Source organism: Pantherophis guttatus, chromosome 3 (genome assembly GCF_059756535.1).
Source record: "Pantherophis guttatus breed Tessera chromosome 3, ASM5975653v1, whole genome shotgun sequence".
In the NCBI taxonomy this organism is placed as follows: Eukaryota; Metazoa; Chordata; class Lepidosauria; order Squamata; family Colubridae; genus Pantherophis; species Pantherophis guttatus.
The window spans coordinates 66,087,881-66,102,545 of record NC_142065.1 but is presented as its reverse complement, the minus strand read 5'-3'; the positions used below and the strand labels follow the sequence as shown (position 1 = coordinate 66,102,545).

General features: G+C 38.3%; 1 protein-coding gene across 28 annotated transcripts in view; it reads left to right on the top strand.

The window, feature by feature from the left end:
- DAB1 (DAB adaptor protein 1) overlaps positions 1-14,665 on the top strand; it is a 728,003-nt gene that overhangs the window by 508,250 nt on the left and 205,088 nt on the right. For 26 of the 28 annotated variants that reach the window (XR_015733114.1, XM_034415187.3, XM_087889767.1 and 23 more), the window contains one exon: positions 9,873-9,995. The exons of the other annotated variants lie outside the window; for them this stretch is intronic. Coding sequence is in view for 1 of the 26 variants with exons in the window: in XM_087889756.1 (XP_087745882.1) it covers positions 9,977-9,995 (19 nt within the window). In the remaining 25 variants the exon portion in view is untranslated. The remainder of the gene's footprint in view (positions 1-9,872; positions 9,996-14,665) is intronic. 28 annotated transcript variants of the gene reach the window in all.

The window sequence follows — 14,665 nt, the reverse complement described above, 5'->3', positions numbered from 1 at the left end:
AGAGAACCCTTATGCACAAGTCTAATAGCAATCTCTTTCAGAACAGTTATCTGCATTATCCATTTTCAATCTTGTGTTAAAATGCTGTTGCAGGACTTGATCTCTTGTCTTCATTTTAATAAAATGCACCAAAATATCTCTAGGTACATTCCTCATTCTGGCAAATCTGGAATTTATTCTATAATTCTTATCCATTTCATCCTTTCTAGTTTGTCAACAAAATTTTTCAATACATTAATAAGCCTCTCTCAATATTTTTATTTGGAACCTCTGGAACAGCTCTAAATCTCAAACAGAATTATTTTCCTCTTGATTCCAGTAAAGATAGATTATCCAGTTCTCTTTCTAACTCTTCCTTAAACCTCTACCTTACTCTTTAAAATCTTCATTTGGTCACTAATTTGTTTTACCTCTCCGGATATTTGCTTTGCAGACTTTCTGTTTTTTACATCTTATTTCCTCTCTTAACTTTATGAATCTTACATCCATTATTTTTTCAAAAGCATCCATTTCCCATCCAGTCAGATTTTTTCCCAGTCTGCTCAAAAAAGTTTCTGAAATATCTTGTGTAACAATTTTACAGCTAGTTGTTCTAATGAGTCTCTCCTGTCCTTTCTTACTATTTTTTCTAATAGCCATTTTTAATCCAAAAGTGGAGGAGTCTCAAGCAAGCAAAATAAAAAGACAAGCTTCTTCTCCCCCACCTCCCCAAATTATCTTCTTGTTCTGGCACTTTCATTTTAATGGCTTCCAATAACCTTGGCCACAACAAGCATCATATCTCCATGACAACTAATAATCACAATCAAAATCTGGTTCATCGCCTTATCTTTTGTGAAGATTGCAACAAACATTCCCATGTTGGACTGGTCATTTTAAACTGGCTTAGTGAAAAAATTAATTCAATTTAAAAAATTAAAAACAATTTTTTTAAAAAAAAATAAGGAACTTCATCCAAGATAAAAAAAGAAGCATTCATCACTGGATCCCATCATATGGGATAATTTTTATCCAATATCTCTCCTCCCTTTCTGACAAAGATGGTAGAGAAGGTGGTTGTGTAACATCTTGGAGGAAGCAGATTATCTGCATTCTTTCCAGTCAGGACTGAGACCAAGGAATGGGATCAGTTCAGGATCAGCCCTGCTTTCCTTATGGGTCGATTCCAGTAGGTGGTGATTGGGGAGGAGACATCTGGCCCTTGACTCCTGCTGTGTAGGTGTCACAGGTTTGGTGCTTTCTCCTCTTCTTTCAAATGTCTATATGAGGACATTGGTTGAACTGATTTATAGCCATGGAGCCAAGTGTCATCAGTAAACTGATGACAATTATATATCTCCATACCTGGTGAATTAAATAATACTGTAAACATCTTATCCCATGGTCTGGATGCTGTAAGGATCTGGATGGGGAATAAAAGACTTCAGCTAAATGCTATCAAGATTGACCGCTCTGGATTTTGGAGCCTACTGGTTCAAGAACTATGCTCTCTTTGGTGTTGGCTTTCTGTCCCAGAAAGACCAAGTGCACATTTTGGGGAAGATCCTCCTAGATTCATGAGTCCTGCTGAATGAGCAGGTGGCAGTTGTGGCTAGGAGGATGTCTGCACAGCTCTGTCTTGTGCACCAGTTGCATTGCATGCGTTCCTGGATTGGCAGATTCTGCTTACAGTCACTTATGCACATAAAATCTATCAAAATTCATAAATACAATAGCAGTAAATCAAATACCAATAAAACAGAATATTTGTAGTGCGGGATTGAACTGTGAGGTCCTTGGTGGTCCTTGAGCTTGACATTTCATTACCCAGCTATGGAACATAATCAGTGCTAGAAGTGAGTGGGATTCACTGCCTTTTTATAAAAGTGGCTTGCCCAATCTGTGTTGGTGGCAGGGTTCTTGGTGGCTTTGTGGTGCATATAGATTGCTGGCAAGGTGATATTTTGGTCTTTTTGTTTCTTTTTTGACTTTTTGATTGGGTTTTATTGAGCTTGCACATATCACAGAGGATAGCAAATATTCCATCAACTCCCCAATATAATGATTTGATATAATCAAGGTCTTACATTAAGTTCCTTTACTCCTCCTGAGAAGGCCTAGTAAGAGATTGCATGGTGTGAAATTATCTCCCTGCTTCGGCCTGATGGATTTTTTTCCCCTGAAGAATATTATTGGAAGCATTGTTATCAGAAACAGGCCTGGATGTATCCTCCTGGTTCTGCCTTGGCAAGCTTCCCAGGAGCCAGGAGGGGGTGGGCATAGATATTTTGAAATACTCTAGTTGGCACAATTCCAAATCTCTGTAGAAAGTGCTTGAGTCTTAAGAGCATTTAGGGTAGTACTGGTTCTTGAAACAATAGCACAAGCCTCTTAAAGCCTTGGCAGGGCAGAAGCCGCATTATCTCTGTTAGTTTGGTTGGTATTACTTTACACCTGAGTAACTGTGGCAGAAATTTCAGGAAGGCCGTTTTTTTATGTTCCATCTTTGAATATAACATTTCTGTATATAACAAATGATCCACACAAATCAGTTGAAGTCAGTGGTGGGTTGCCCCCGGTTCAGACCGGTTCACAAGAACCGGTAGTAAAACCTGCAGGAGGCTCCACCCACTGACCCAGACGTCATCAGAAATGATCTGTGCATGTGCAAAAGAGCGCGCGCGGGTGTGATGCGAACTAGTAGTAAAGGTAAGTAGAACCCACCCCTGGTTGAAGTACATATGTTTCACAGGGTCTTCTGATGTTAAAATTTTTATTTTGCTTATCAGTTGTACTGGAGTATATTATAGTGGTCACAGTCTTGGGGGCCAAGGTTCTCCCCTTATTGCCATCCTCACCAATTGTCTCACCTTCCTTTACAAGCCTAGGGAATACTTCTGCTAGCGTTTTTTTATTTCCTCTAGCTTTTTATTGGCCGCTGTCAGCTGATCCAATATAGATATGACTGTGTGGGCAGTAAGTAGACACTAAGGACAAATCTGCGTTCACTCTAATGAATTTCAGGTTAAATCCATTTCATCGGTCTCAGATTCCATTCTAGCTACTTCTCCCTTTTTGTCTACCACAGTTAAATCCCCATCAGAGGATAAGAGCTTGTCAGAGTCCCAATCAAATAAGGTGAGATACTTATCAATTCTTGATTTAAGAGGCAAGGTAGACATACATGCCTTTTTGTTGTTAAGACAGCCGTAGGTTTTTTTGGTTGCTTATCTTCTAGTTGCTTTGAAGTTTTTCTAGGGCGCTTCTTGTTGCAGCTCTTTGTGGCTGCTTTTGTCATGTTGTGTTCTTATTCCTTCCAGGCATATGAGCATTTGTGGTCTCTCACTTCTGACACTTAATAAAATATAATAGTCTAAAATTCATAAAAGTTTGAAAACTAAAACCTCAAATATAAAATGCACAATGGGGATAAGAGTAGTGGGTTAAAAGATAATTTTTAGGATAGGGTAGGATAATAATAGGATAATAATAGTACAAAAGCATGAGGAGGTAGGTGAAGGATGCCTTTTATATGATATTCAAAAAGGGCTTGTTTCTACAATGCAATAATAATGGCTAACAACAGCTTAAAATGTGCTGTTTTTACATTGCAGTTAAACATACAGAGTGCAGCATTGACTTCTGAAAAGTCCAAAAATAGATGCAGTGGAAAAGGGAATATTCGGACTCGCTTTTTCAGTCTGTTTTCAAAGCAGATTTTTGAATTGTTTTTCCTTAACTGTTCTTCAACAAATGATACCAAGCAACCTCTTCTGGTATTTGCTGCATATATAAATTGCATTAGTGTTTAACTAATAGGAGCATTATTAATTCAGAATGCCATAGTTGATAAGAAGAACAGAATGTGTGAAGCTCTCTTGATTCTTCTAATTTGGACAAGAGTACAAATTATTTTGTGGTAGTATACCATTGAATTTTCCTTCTATGACCATAGATCGTCTGAAAGCCAGAATAATTTAGGGCTAGGGTTATTTATTTGAATAAATGATTATTCAAATACTCATTTGGTGTTTTAGCTGCTGGAAAAAATTAGTTATGGTTCACACTATTAACATAAGCTTCAAAAGAAAGAGTAGCAGCAAACATGTAATGGCAAGTAGAGCAGCAAAGTAGTAATCTTGACTCAAATTATTTTTGTACACATATACATCCATGTATGCATATTGTACATAGTTACACACATACACACGTGTGTGTATGTGTATATTTATATCTGTATAACAATAGTTGAAGTTGCATTAGGAAAGTAGGGATTCTAAATGTAATATATGAGTATTTTATTCAAATTGAATAACTGCAAAAAGGGTGCAAATTAAGTTGATTAAAAATACAGACCAGATAATTTTGTAGATATTTGGGTTAGCTTTTGCTATTGTGTATAGGGTACAATATATTTCATAATCAAGGAAAGTTGTTTGCACTATTCTTTCAATATCATTTCAGTCACTCATTTTTGGGAAAGGGTCATCGTTCTGTTCTTAAACATATGTCTAGGACCCATAGCCAATCATTAGCAGTTTTGTTATAATGAAAACAAATGCTCATTTGTAAATGTAAATGTAAATCAGAGTCAGTGAGGCTGTGGGGATCTGGATGGGAAACATTGTGTTCCTATTCTGATGCAAGAACTATTTTCACAAATCTGGCTATGCATAATATTGATTGATTATATGCTATTAAGTCAGTATTGAGTTCTGGTGACCAGAGATGTATTTTCTCTTTGAGGATCTTATCTCTCCTGTCTTTCAGGTATTCCAGTTGTATGCCTATTGCTGCTGTAATTGAGTCAATCAATCTTGCCATTGTGTATCCTCTTCTCTTTCCTTCCACCTTTCCAGGGTGAATAAAAATCAGTGATTTTTTTAAAAAAAATAAAACTCAGATTTTTTTGATTTAAATCGGATTTTTTTGATTTTTATCAAATTTATTTTAATAAAAAACTTTTGGGGTAAAAATCTATCGTAAGATAGTTTTCTATTTAAGATACATAAATAATTTAGTTTATTCAGCATGAAATGGAGCTTAGTTATGTAGCATGAGGCTGTATATTCTGCAACACTGGGACTATTGGTGAGTCAACAGTGGGTCAAAGGAGTAGCAGAGATGACAGTTGCTCTTTAAAAATTATGATTTAAATCGAGTTGATTTAAATCAAGCCTTTTTACTAGTGATTTAAATCATGATTTAAATTGTGATTTAAATCAACTCGATTTAAATCAAATCCACCCTGCACCTTTCCCAATGTTATTGAGAGCAAGTTGGTGTAGTGGTTAAGGTGCTGGCCTAGAAACATAGAGACTATCTAGACCAGGGATGTCAAACTCAGTTTCACTGAGGGCCACATCAAGGTTGTGTTTGATCTCAAGGGGCCGGGTTGGGCATGGCCAGTTTGATGTCAGTCATGTTGGGGGTGCCTGTGGTGGCCCGAGGCTCTGCCAGTGAAAATGGGCTCACAGGCCCTGTTTTCAGCCGCGATGGCTTCCTGCAGCCCTCTGCCAAACAGAGCTTAGGGGGCCACGCGGACCCCCCTGGACCCCATTTTCGCTGGAAGAGGCACTGTGGGCCAGTCCTTCACTGTTTCCATGGTGGCCCTGCAGGCCAGATCTAATCACCTCGCAGTGTGGATCTGGCCTGTGGGCCTTGAGTTTGACAACCCTGATCTAGACCTTCCTTATTCATGAGACCCATTTGGGTGACTTTGGCCAGTCATTCACTGTCAGCCCAACCCATCTTACAGGGTTGCTGTGGAAAAATTGGAGTATTACATATGTTTACTGCATTGAGTTATATACAGGTAGTCCTCAGCTTACAACTATTTGTATACTATAGTGACCATTCAAAGTTATAAAAGCACTGAAAAAAGTGACTTGCAATCAGTACTCTCACTTACAACCTTTGCAACATCCCCTCGGTCCTGTGATTTACATTTGGGCACCAGGCAGCCAAAACCATAGCATAAGATTATTGATATTTCTTCTTCCAGTTTTAAAATCCTGCTTACCTTTTTCCAGCACCTTGATTTGATTGTTTGGTTTTATATTACCCTGTTTCCCCCAAAATAAGACATCCCCTGATAATTAGCCCAATCGGGCTTTTGAGCGCATGGCAATAAGGCCAAGCGCTTACTTCAGGGTTCAAAAAAATATAAGACAGGGTCTTATTTTTGGGAAAACACGGTATATCTTATGTGGCCCAATTTGGTTTGTGAACAGTAATTTGTGGAAATGTTTTCCTAGTCAAATTATAGATTAGATACGTGGACTTAAAAAGGCTCAGCAGTGGCTGTGCTGAATTTGGAATTTGAAACCCATAGATAAATTGCCCAAGTTCAGAAACATTGGTTTCTGCCTTAATGAGTACAAGATTGTTAGTATTTATACTGGCATGATGTTGTCAATATATATTATAGTATAATTTGGGAAACCATTGGAATCTAAAAGTGAATATTCATTATGGCTCTCAATTTAATAAATTTTCATTTCGTTAAGAACCATTTTCTGTTTCTTTTGGTAATTTAGTAGATCCTAGACCTAATGTGATAATACCTTTATTCATATCAACAAGGCTTTGATGTCAACAATTGTTTACTGCTTCCATGCCTGACAGAAGGTTGGGATAGTTCACTCAATGGTAGAACTGTCACATGAGATCTTTACTATGCACCTGTCAGTCTAGTTAAAATGTTAATATGCAAACCTCTTTGTAGTAATCCACATATGTTTTGCTTGCTGGCTGACAGAATTACAGTTGACCTCCTGCTCAGAATATCTGGAATGGTTAGCAAATGGGAGTGATGTTATCTGCCAAGGAAAAGATCAAAATAGGCCTTTAAAAGATTAAACTCCAGGATTATTTGAAAGGAGAGGATTTGAGTGCAGTTGATATTTACTAGGGAAAGAAATAGATATACTGTTTTTCAGTCTATTATCACATTTGTTTAGATACTGACAAAGAATAGATATGAGAATCATGGTAATAGTTCAGATTGAAATGCTTCTATGCAGCGTTCTCACTATGACTTAAATTTTAGCCCCTGATATATCCCTAATTTACAAGAGCTGAGCTCATGAATATTATTTAAAGGTTTGTAATATGCAGTCACAGCACCAAAGTGTGAGCTACCTTTCAGGGATGCAAACAAAGTAAACCTGGGATTTTGGCAAAAGTTCTTACCTTAGCTTCTCTCTATGACTCTGTTTTTATTGTGAATTCAATCACATCACTCTTATTTATTGCTTGCTTACCTCCAGATATACCCTCACTGTATTCAAATTAAAAGCGTAATTTGGATTCCTTGATTTTATCAGATACGATTTCTTAAATAAAGTAAAATATACGGAAGTTAATTAGTAATTTCAGAATTGGCCCCCAAAGATTAGATTTTGAATGGGCTTCAGTTTTTGACCACATGCTTGTTTCAGGAAATCAAATATTTGCTTGAATAACCAAATACTTAGTTCTATGGTTCACTATAAAAATATGAGAAATAGAAGAAGAAGAAAGGGAAAGATAATTCCCATATAAATTACTACTTTATTATAGCCCTCTATGTTAGAATTACATCCACATAAAAGCTACCTTCTGGCCCAGCTTCAGGGTTCAACAGTGAATGGCATTGTGTTGCACTGTTTCTCTTCTTTCTTCTGAAGCTGGTTCCAGCTGATGTTGATGAAAAGGAAAGTGTTACTAGCACACAGCTCCTGATTTCTAGGGTTCTTCAAGACTTGACACACTCTACACTGTTGCTAAAGATCTACACAAAGCTGCTGGGTGAGATTCCATGGCACCAGATGAGATATCATCAGAGTATCCTGCGCTGTCTTGTTGTCTGGAGGTGGTAGGAGCTTGGATATAGGGAAGACCAAGTTTCAATCCAACCCTGCTTGGATTTTTTTGGAACTCTTGGTTCTAGATAGTTTTCCTTTCTTGTTGTGAATGGGTTTGCACTGTCCCAAACAAAATCCATGTGCAATTTGGGTGTCTTTCTGGACAGCTTGGAGGGCTTTTGCACATCGTTCTGTTGTATTGTATGCCAATTGCAAGAGGCTCTGCACACAGTCCTTCATGTTTTTGTCACCTCCTGAGTGGATTATTGCAAGTAACTCTACATGGGTCTGGCCTTGAAAAACATACAGATGCTGCAGCTGGTCTTAAATGAGGCAGTTATGGACTCCCTGTGGTGTGCATATGTTATACTTCTGCCCTATGAGTTGCACTGGTTACCAGTATGCTTCAGAGTGCAATTCACTAGTAGTCATCTGTAAAGACCTTCATGGCACAGGGCCTGGTTATTTATGGGACCACCTCTCCTTGATTGTTTCTATTCATCCCATCACATCTGGCAGAAAAAAGAATGTTATGGTTCCCATTGATGGAGGACTGTCATCTGGCAGGCCACAGGATACAAAAGTTCTGTCATGGCACCTTCCCTCTGGAATACCATTCCTCCAGAGAGTAGATTGGCCTTGATCCTGCTAGTCTTTTGCAAAGCTCTGAAGACCTGGATGTATTCCCAGCATTGGATTGTCAATTAGAGACCAGGGAATGGCTATTTTAATTGTTTGATTGGCTTTTATCTTATAGGCAGCAAATACATTTTATTTAGATGTTGTTTATGTTTTTAGCTGTTGTTAATGGCACAAAGTCATCCTGGTGAGATATGTGGCCATATAAATTGAGTGAAATAAATACATGATTGGCTGCACAATTAGTTGGATTGTATTCTGGGTCAGAAAATAGAGTAAATATTTAGCATTTAAACTGGTGCTTAAATACAAGAATTTAAACAGGCAAGTGGTTTAATTTCCATCATTTTGTTTGCTATCATGGCCCTTGTTTGATATGCTTCTCAAGCAATTTTTTTAAAGAGATGCCTGTGCATTCTTGGTACTAAAGCTGTATTAATTTCTGAAAATGTTATTTTATTGGACTTTAATATCAAAGTATATTTAGTTGTCATGCTGTAGCTTATCCATCTGGCCAAACATAGAAAATGGGATTGCACTAAGAAAGCACTGTAAACAGTTTCATTGTTAATGATGACTGATCTAATACGTTCTTGGTTAAAATAAACACATTTTCATTCCTTGAATCCGTATTAAACAGGCTTTTAAAACCTAAGGAATTATGTACCCTCTTTTTAAATTTATTCAGATTTTCTAAATGCTATGATTACATTTAAAATAGGTTTTTTTTTATGGTATTCTGCCTTTCCAAATAAAGTTACCCTACAGATACAGGATCCCAGAGTTAGAATGTTCACATAGATATCCCATGTGATTATCTAAAAGGACAGTAATCTTGAAGAAGGAATACAGTCCCATGGAAAAAGACTAAAGTACTTTTGATTCTTTAATCCTATAAAATTCATCTCAACACTTGAATGATTTTTTTTTACAGTGAAATCAAATTTATTACAGATTTTTGTGCCTGCAAAAGGAAACAGAAAGCGATATTTTTTCTGCTACATCGTCTGCTTCCTTCTCTTTACTGTAAATCTGTGCTATAAATGGAACTGAGTGAGCTCCCCCACCCCACCCAGCCCTAAGTCTCAGAAACTTACTGATATGCTAATATTAGAGGAGGGAGAGAAACAGTTGAAGGAAGATGTCTGTTAAAAAGAAAAGGGGGATAGCCCATCATTCCTTTCTGAGTAACATGATGAATTGTGGAAACTCTGATTGAAAATTCTAATCACAGCCTTACAGTCCTTCAGATCTCAACTGCTGACACTTGATTCACTCCTTTTCATGCCTGCTGCTCACACTGCTTATGGTGTCTCTTATGCGTGAATCTATCATTAGCACACAAAGCATTGATGGATTGGTTAGAGTACCTCTGTCCTCAAAACCTGGGAAATGCTTCTTTTTCAGGATTGCAGAGCCTGTATGTGACATCGTCATGAACGAAAGAAGAAAGTAATACAGCATTGGATGCGCCTGCTTGCTGCCCGTAACAAAAAGAGAGAGGGGAGAAAATGATGCATTGTGGGGAATGTGAGTATACGGCCTGTTGTGACCTCACTAGCAATCAGTGCAGAACAACATTTTCCATGATCAGGACAAAGTGGCAAAAATATTGGGACTATGACTATTTCACTCTGAAATCGAAAAAGTAAACTTCATCCCCTGCTACCCAAAATATATTTAAACATTTGGATTTTCAGAGCAGTCTTCGCAACCAGAAAGATTAATTGATTATAATGTAGATGAGATTTTTTTTTTTAATGAAGCTCTGTCTTTTATCTGCCTTTACCACCTTCCTATATTTAAAGGCTACTTTTTAGGTACATGCTTTTCTGGTTGGTATGTCATGTCTTGGAGAAAACATATTTTGGCTGAGAAGGAAGGTCAAATGTTCAATCAAACACTAAAGAATAGGTCATACTAGGCTTCACTGCTCTGTCTTGTAATAAATAAATTTGCAGAGTTGACAGAAATTTGTTTTAAAATTTAGCACTCTGTACTTAATCTCAAAATTCAATAAGAAAAAAAAATAAAAAGACTAGGGTGCAACATGCAGAACATTTGAGGAACTGTCAAACTGGAATGGATTTATGTTACGTTTTCTGTTATTTGCCTACAAATGTATAGCAAACATTTTTTTAAAAAATCAGAGTTTCCATCATTTACAAATAGTCTGAATGTTTGTAGCAGCTTGTTATGGATGATCAGTGGTTGTGATGAATGTAGACTTATCAGAGGAAGACTACAATATTGTCTCATGAACATCAATGTACACACAAACACTTTTCTTAATGCCTATCAAGCTTCATACCCCATATAATTTTATTATTTTGGATTCTTAAGTTAGTGTGATGACAGAGTTCACACCGGCATCTGGCAGTTCAAACCATCCCTTTATTGCTCTAAATTTCCCCAAATGCTCCCAAGTTTCTGGCAAGTCCCAGAGCAAAGTGATAACAACACCCCGCCACCCCCCAAATTGGCTAGACTATTGCAAATAGTCTAGCCCAGCTCTGTCTATATCAAGGCTGCACAGCAATAAATCCAGCAGCGCAAATCAAGTAGTTCAGGAAGCAAAGGATCCAGTTAATTAGTCCAGGAAGCCAGAAAGAATGCAGGGACTCTTGGAACATTCAAACGTCGGCACTCAACACTTCAGGAACTCGGCGTTTGTTCCTGACAAACAGCATCTCCTTAAGTCTCATTCCCCAGGTATACCTTGTGAAGATTGGCGGGGCAGTCTTCTCCCAAGTAGTCTGCTCAGTCTGCGCTGTTCTCACCTTCTCTCCACTCTCTAGTGCTCTCGGATCAGGAGGGGATGGTCCTTGCTCTTTGCCTGATCTTTGTCTGTCATAGTCTTCCTGTCCCTGTCCCTCCCTGTCTACAAGCTATTCTAATCCTGAAAGGCCCTGGCCTTCCCCATTTTCCTCCGATGCCAACGAAATTGCTCCCTCAATCTCTTGGCTTAAGTTCCAGCTCGTCTTCGTCCACAGATTCAGGCTCCAACGGGGGCATGACAGTTAGCATATATAAATGGGAAGCAAGGGTGCTGCAGAGTAAAGCAAAGCACAGCCTATAGCCATGATGGCGAACCTATAGCACACGTGCCCAAAGTGGCACACGAAGCCATGTCGCTTGGCCCGCACTGCAGCAGCCGTTCCTCTTCCGGGTTACTGATGTGCATGAGCACACGATAATCAGCTGGCCCTTGGGCGTGTGGCAGTGTCGGAAACTGGAAGAGCCGGTCTGTGAGCCGGTATATGGGGCTTCCCTGAACTTTGGAATTGGGAGTGTCCAAAAAGAAGGAGGACCAATGGGAATTCTCCTTTCTGCAGCATCATCGGTCTCCGGGCAGAGTCTCCCTTGACTTCACCCACTAGAGAGAGTTCCATGCAGAGAAGAACCCCAAGTTGGTTATTCAGGCCAAGATCCCACTTTCCACTTTCTCTGCTTCTCTCTCTCTGCAGAACTGTCTCTCCTCCTTCAGCTGAAGTCCCAAAGGACTCTGCCCAGAAACCGATGACGCTCAAGCGGGGAGAATTCTCATTGGTACTGCCCCTCATTCTTGCCCTTCCCATCTCAAAAGTCCGAGATAAACACTTCCTATCCCCAATGCAGAACTGCGGATTCCTCCTCTGGGGCTAGAAGCATCTGGCCACACACACATGCATGTTAGCATGTGCGCCGTGAGCATGTGAGCCACCAGCTGATTGGCACGTGTGCATGCGCAGCAGTAACCGGAAGACTTGCTGGCCGGCACGCTAAACCGGAAGTACCTTATTTGGCTCATGCATGTCCCCTGGGCAGCTCCTCTTCCTGGTCATGGCCCTGATGAGCACATGTGAGAAGTTCGCCATCACTGGCCTACAACACAATATTCATTTAAAATAATAGTTCTTGGCCTCACCTAGACCCTACAGCTTATATGAGATATTAATATAAATGTTAGAGCTTTTTTAGAATTATGCCTACATGACAGGAGAAAAAAAACTATATGTCTCATGTGATAAAGGAAGTGACAGGAGTCTGTCTTTTGAAAGATGTGATTTTTGTGACTAGTCTTGCCTTTCACGGCAATCATTTTGTAAATAGTCAAGGACTTCCAATAATGGCCATTTTGATAAAGTAGCCAAGGTATTTAATTTAATTTAATTTAATTAATTCAATTTATATGCCGCCCCTCTCCGAAGACTCAGGGCGGCATATAAAGGTATGCTCAAGGTATGCTTTGAAAATTCCACTGGGTTATACAAGTAGGCCTTGACACAACCAGAATTTGGAGCACATCTTCTGTGGCTAAGTGATGCAGGTATTAAGTGAGCTATGCCTGATTTTACAGCTTTTTCTGCTGCTGTTATTAAGCAAATCACCACATATCACACAATCATTAAATGAATCTACCTTCCTCCATTACTTTTGCTTGTTGGAAGATCATGAATGGTGATCCCAGGACCCAGGGATGCTGCACCCACCATAAATTTATGATGGTTGCCAAGCAACTGAATTTTGGTCATGTGACTATGTCCAAAGACCAACCATAAGTCTCATTTTTCTGTGCCATTATAACTTTGAATATTTGTCAAATGAATGTTTGTAAATCAAGAACTACTTATAAAGCCTAGCTTTTGTCTACAGCATTCACTACAGATAGAATATGTTCATGGTAGGAGTTTAGGAAACAAAGATGAAATATAAAGAAGTAGAGTTATTAGTAAGAAATATGGTTTTATGGTATATTAATGACTCACAGATTTACAGATAAAAAGATAAAGTTGTCAGTTGTGTCTCACTCTAGGACATGGTGCTCCTCTCCATTTCTTGGCTGAGGGAGCCAGCATCGTCCCAAGATAATTTTCTTGGTCATGTGACCAGCATGACTATAGGCCAAAGGTCTTACCTTCCCACGGAAGTGGTTCCTATTAATCTGCTCTCATTTGCATACTTTCAAACTGCTAGGTGGGCAGGAGCCGGTGCAAATAGTAGGAACTCACCCCATTGCATCTTGAACTGGGCTGTCAGCTCTCCAGGTGACAAGCTCAGCTTCTTTAAGCTTGAACCATCAGGCCTCGATTTACAGATAGACCTTGACATATGGCCATTTAGTCAGTGACTGTGCAAATGTTCTTCAAAGAGGCAGTGGCAAGTGCCTCTCTTCCATCCTTTTCTCCCTCAATTTAAGAGAAAGAAGATGATGAAGAGACAATGCAATTAGGGATGGCTTTTAGCCAGGCCACTGACACATTTATTTATAGTTATTTACTAATTGCAGTATGTACATGTATTATAATAACTTCTTGTAATTACAAATAATATATTTAGTCTCATACGTCAACTTGGCAGTTGTGGAAGCCGTACTAAAATTATAATGGTTTGACCATGATTTGCTATCATTTAAATGTAAATTTACTTTAAAATTGTCTTGGAATATGGAATAGGAAGCTGTTTATAGATAAGTATAGTTTCTATTAGCTTCAATGTTCTAAACATTATATTTTATTTTAATGCATTTGAAACACAGGCATATATGGTTGCATATGCACAATGCTCAATTGTTGCATGTAACAAAATATCTTACTTGGAAGCTCCTTCCATTTAGAAAATACAACAAAAATGAACATGCATTAATTGTATAGGGTATGACAGCCACATTCAATAATGTCTTTGATTTTCTGAATTATTCTGCCTGAATTTTAGGGTTAGCAATGGAGAATCTTTCTGTTTTCCTACTTCTGAGGGTAATTATAGAAATACAAGGAGCCAAGCTTATTCAAAGGTAGTCTCACAGTAGTTTATAAAATTAGCATCAGCAATCATATTTTAAGAAAATACTCAAAACTCATTTTTGGCAGTCTTTTCTTTCCTGGGTTTTATCTTAGGTTCTAAACTGAATATTAGTATTTATCTCACTGCTATCTGGGTTATATATTCATTAATTTATAAATGTTTATTACTGTTTTTCTTTTTTTAAAAAAGGATTATATTTTGAAAACTGTCTTGGAAATGATTTTACCTTTATATATCTCACATGGCTTCCTTTTGAGATAAGCAGTATTATGCAAAGCATAGAAGTAAGCCAAATAAATTAAAGTTATGTGGTAAGAAAAAAGAAAAGGAGATAGGAAAATGAAATTTACATCAATATAATTCACTACTCATATTCATACCTTTTTGTCCTTGAAAGTCACCCATGTAGCATTTTT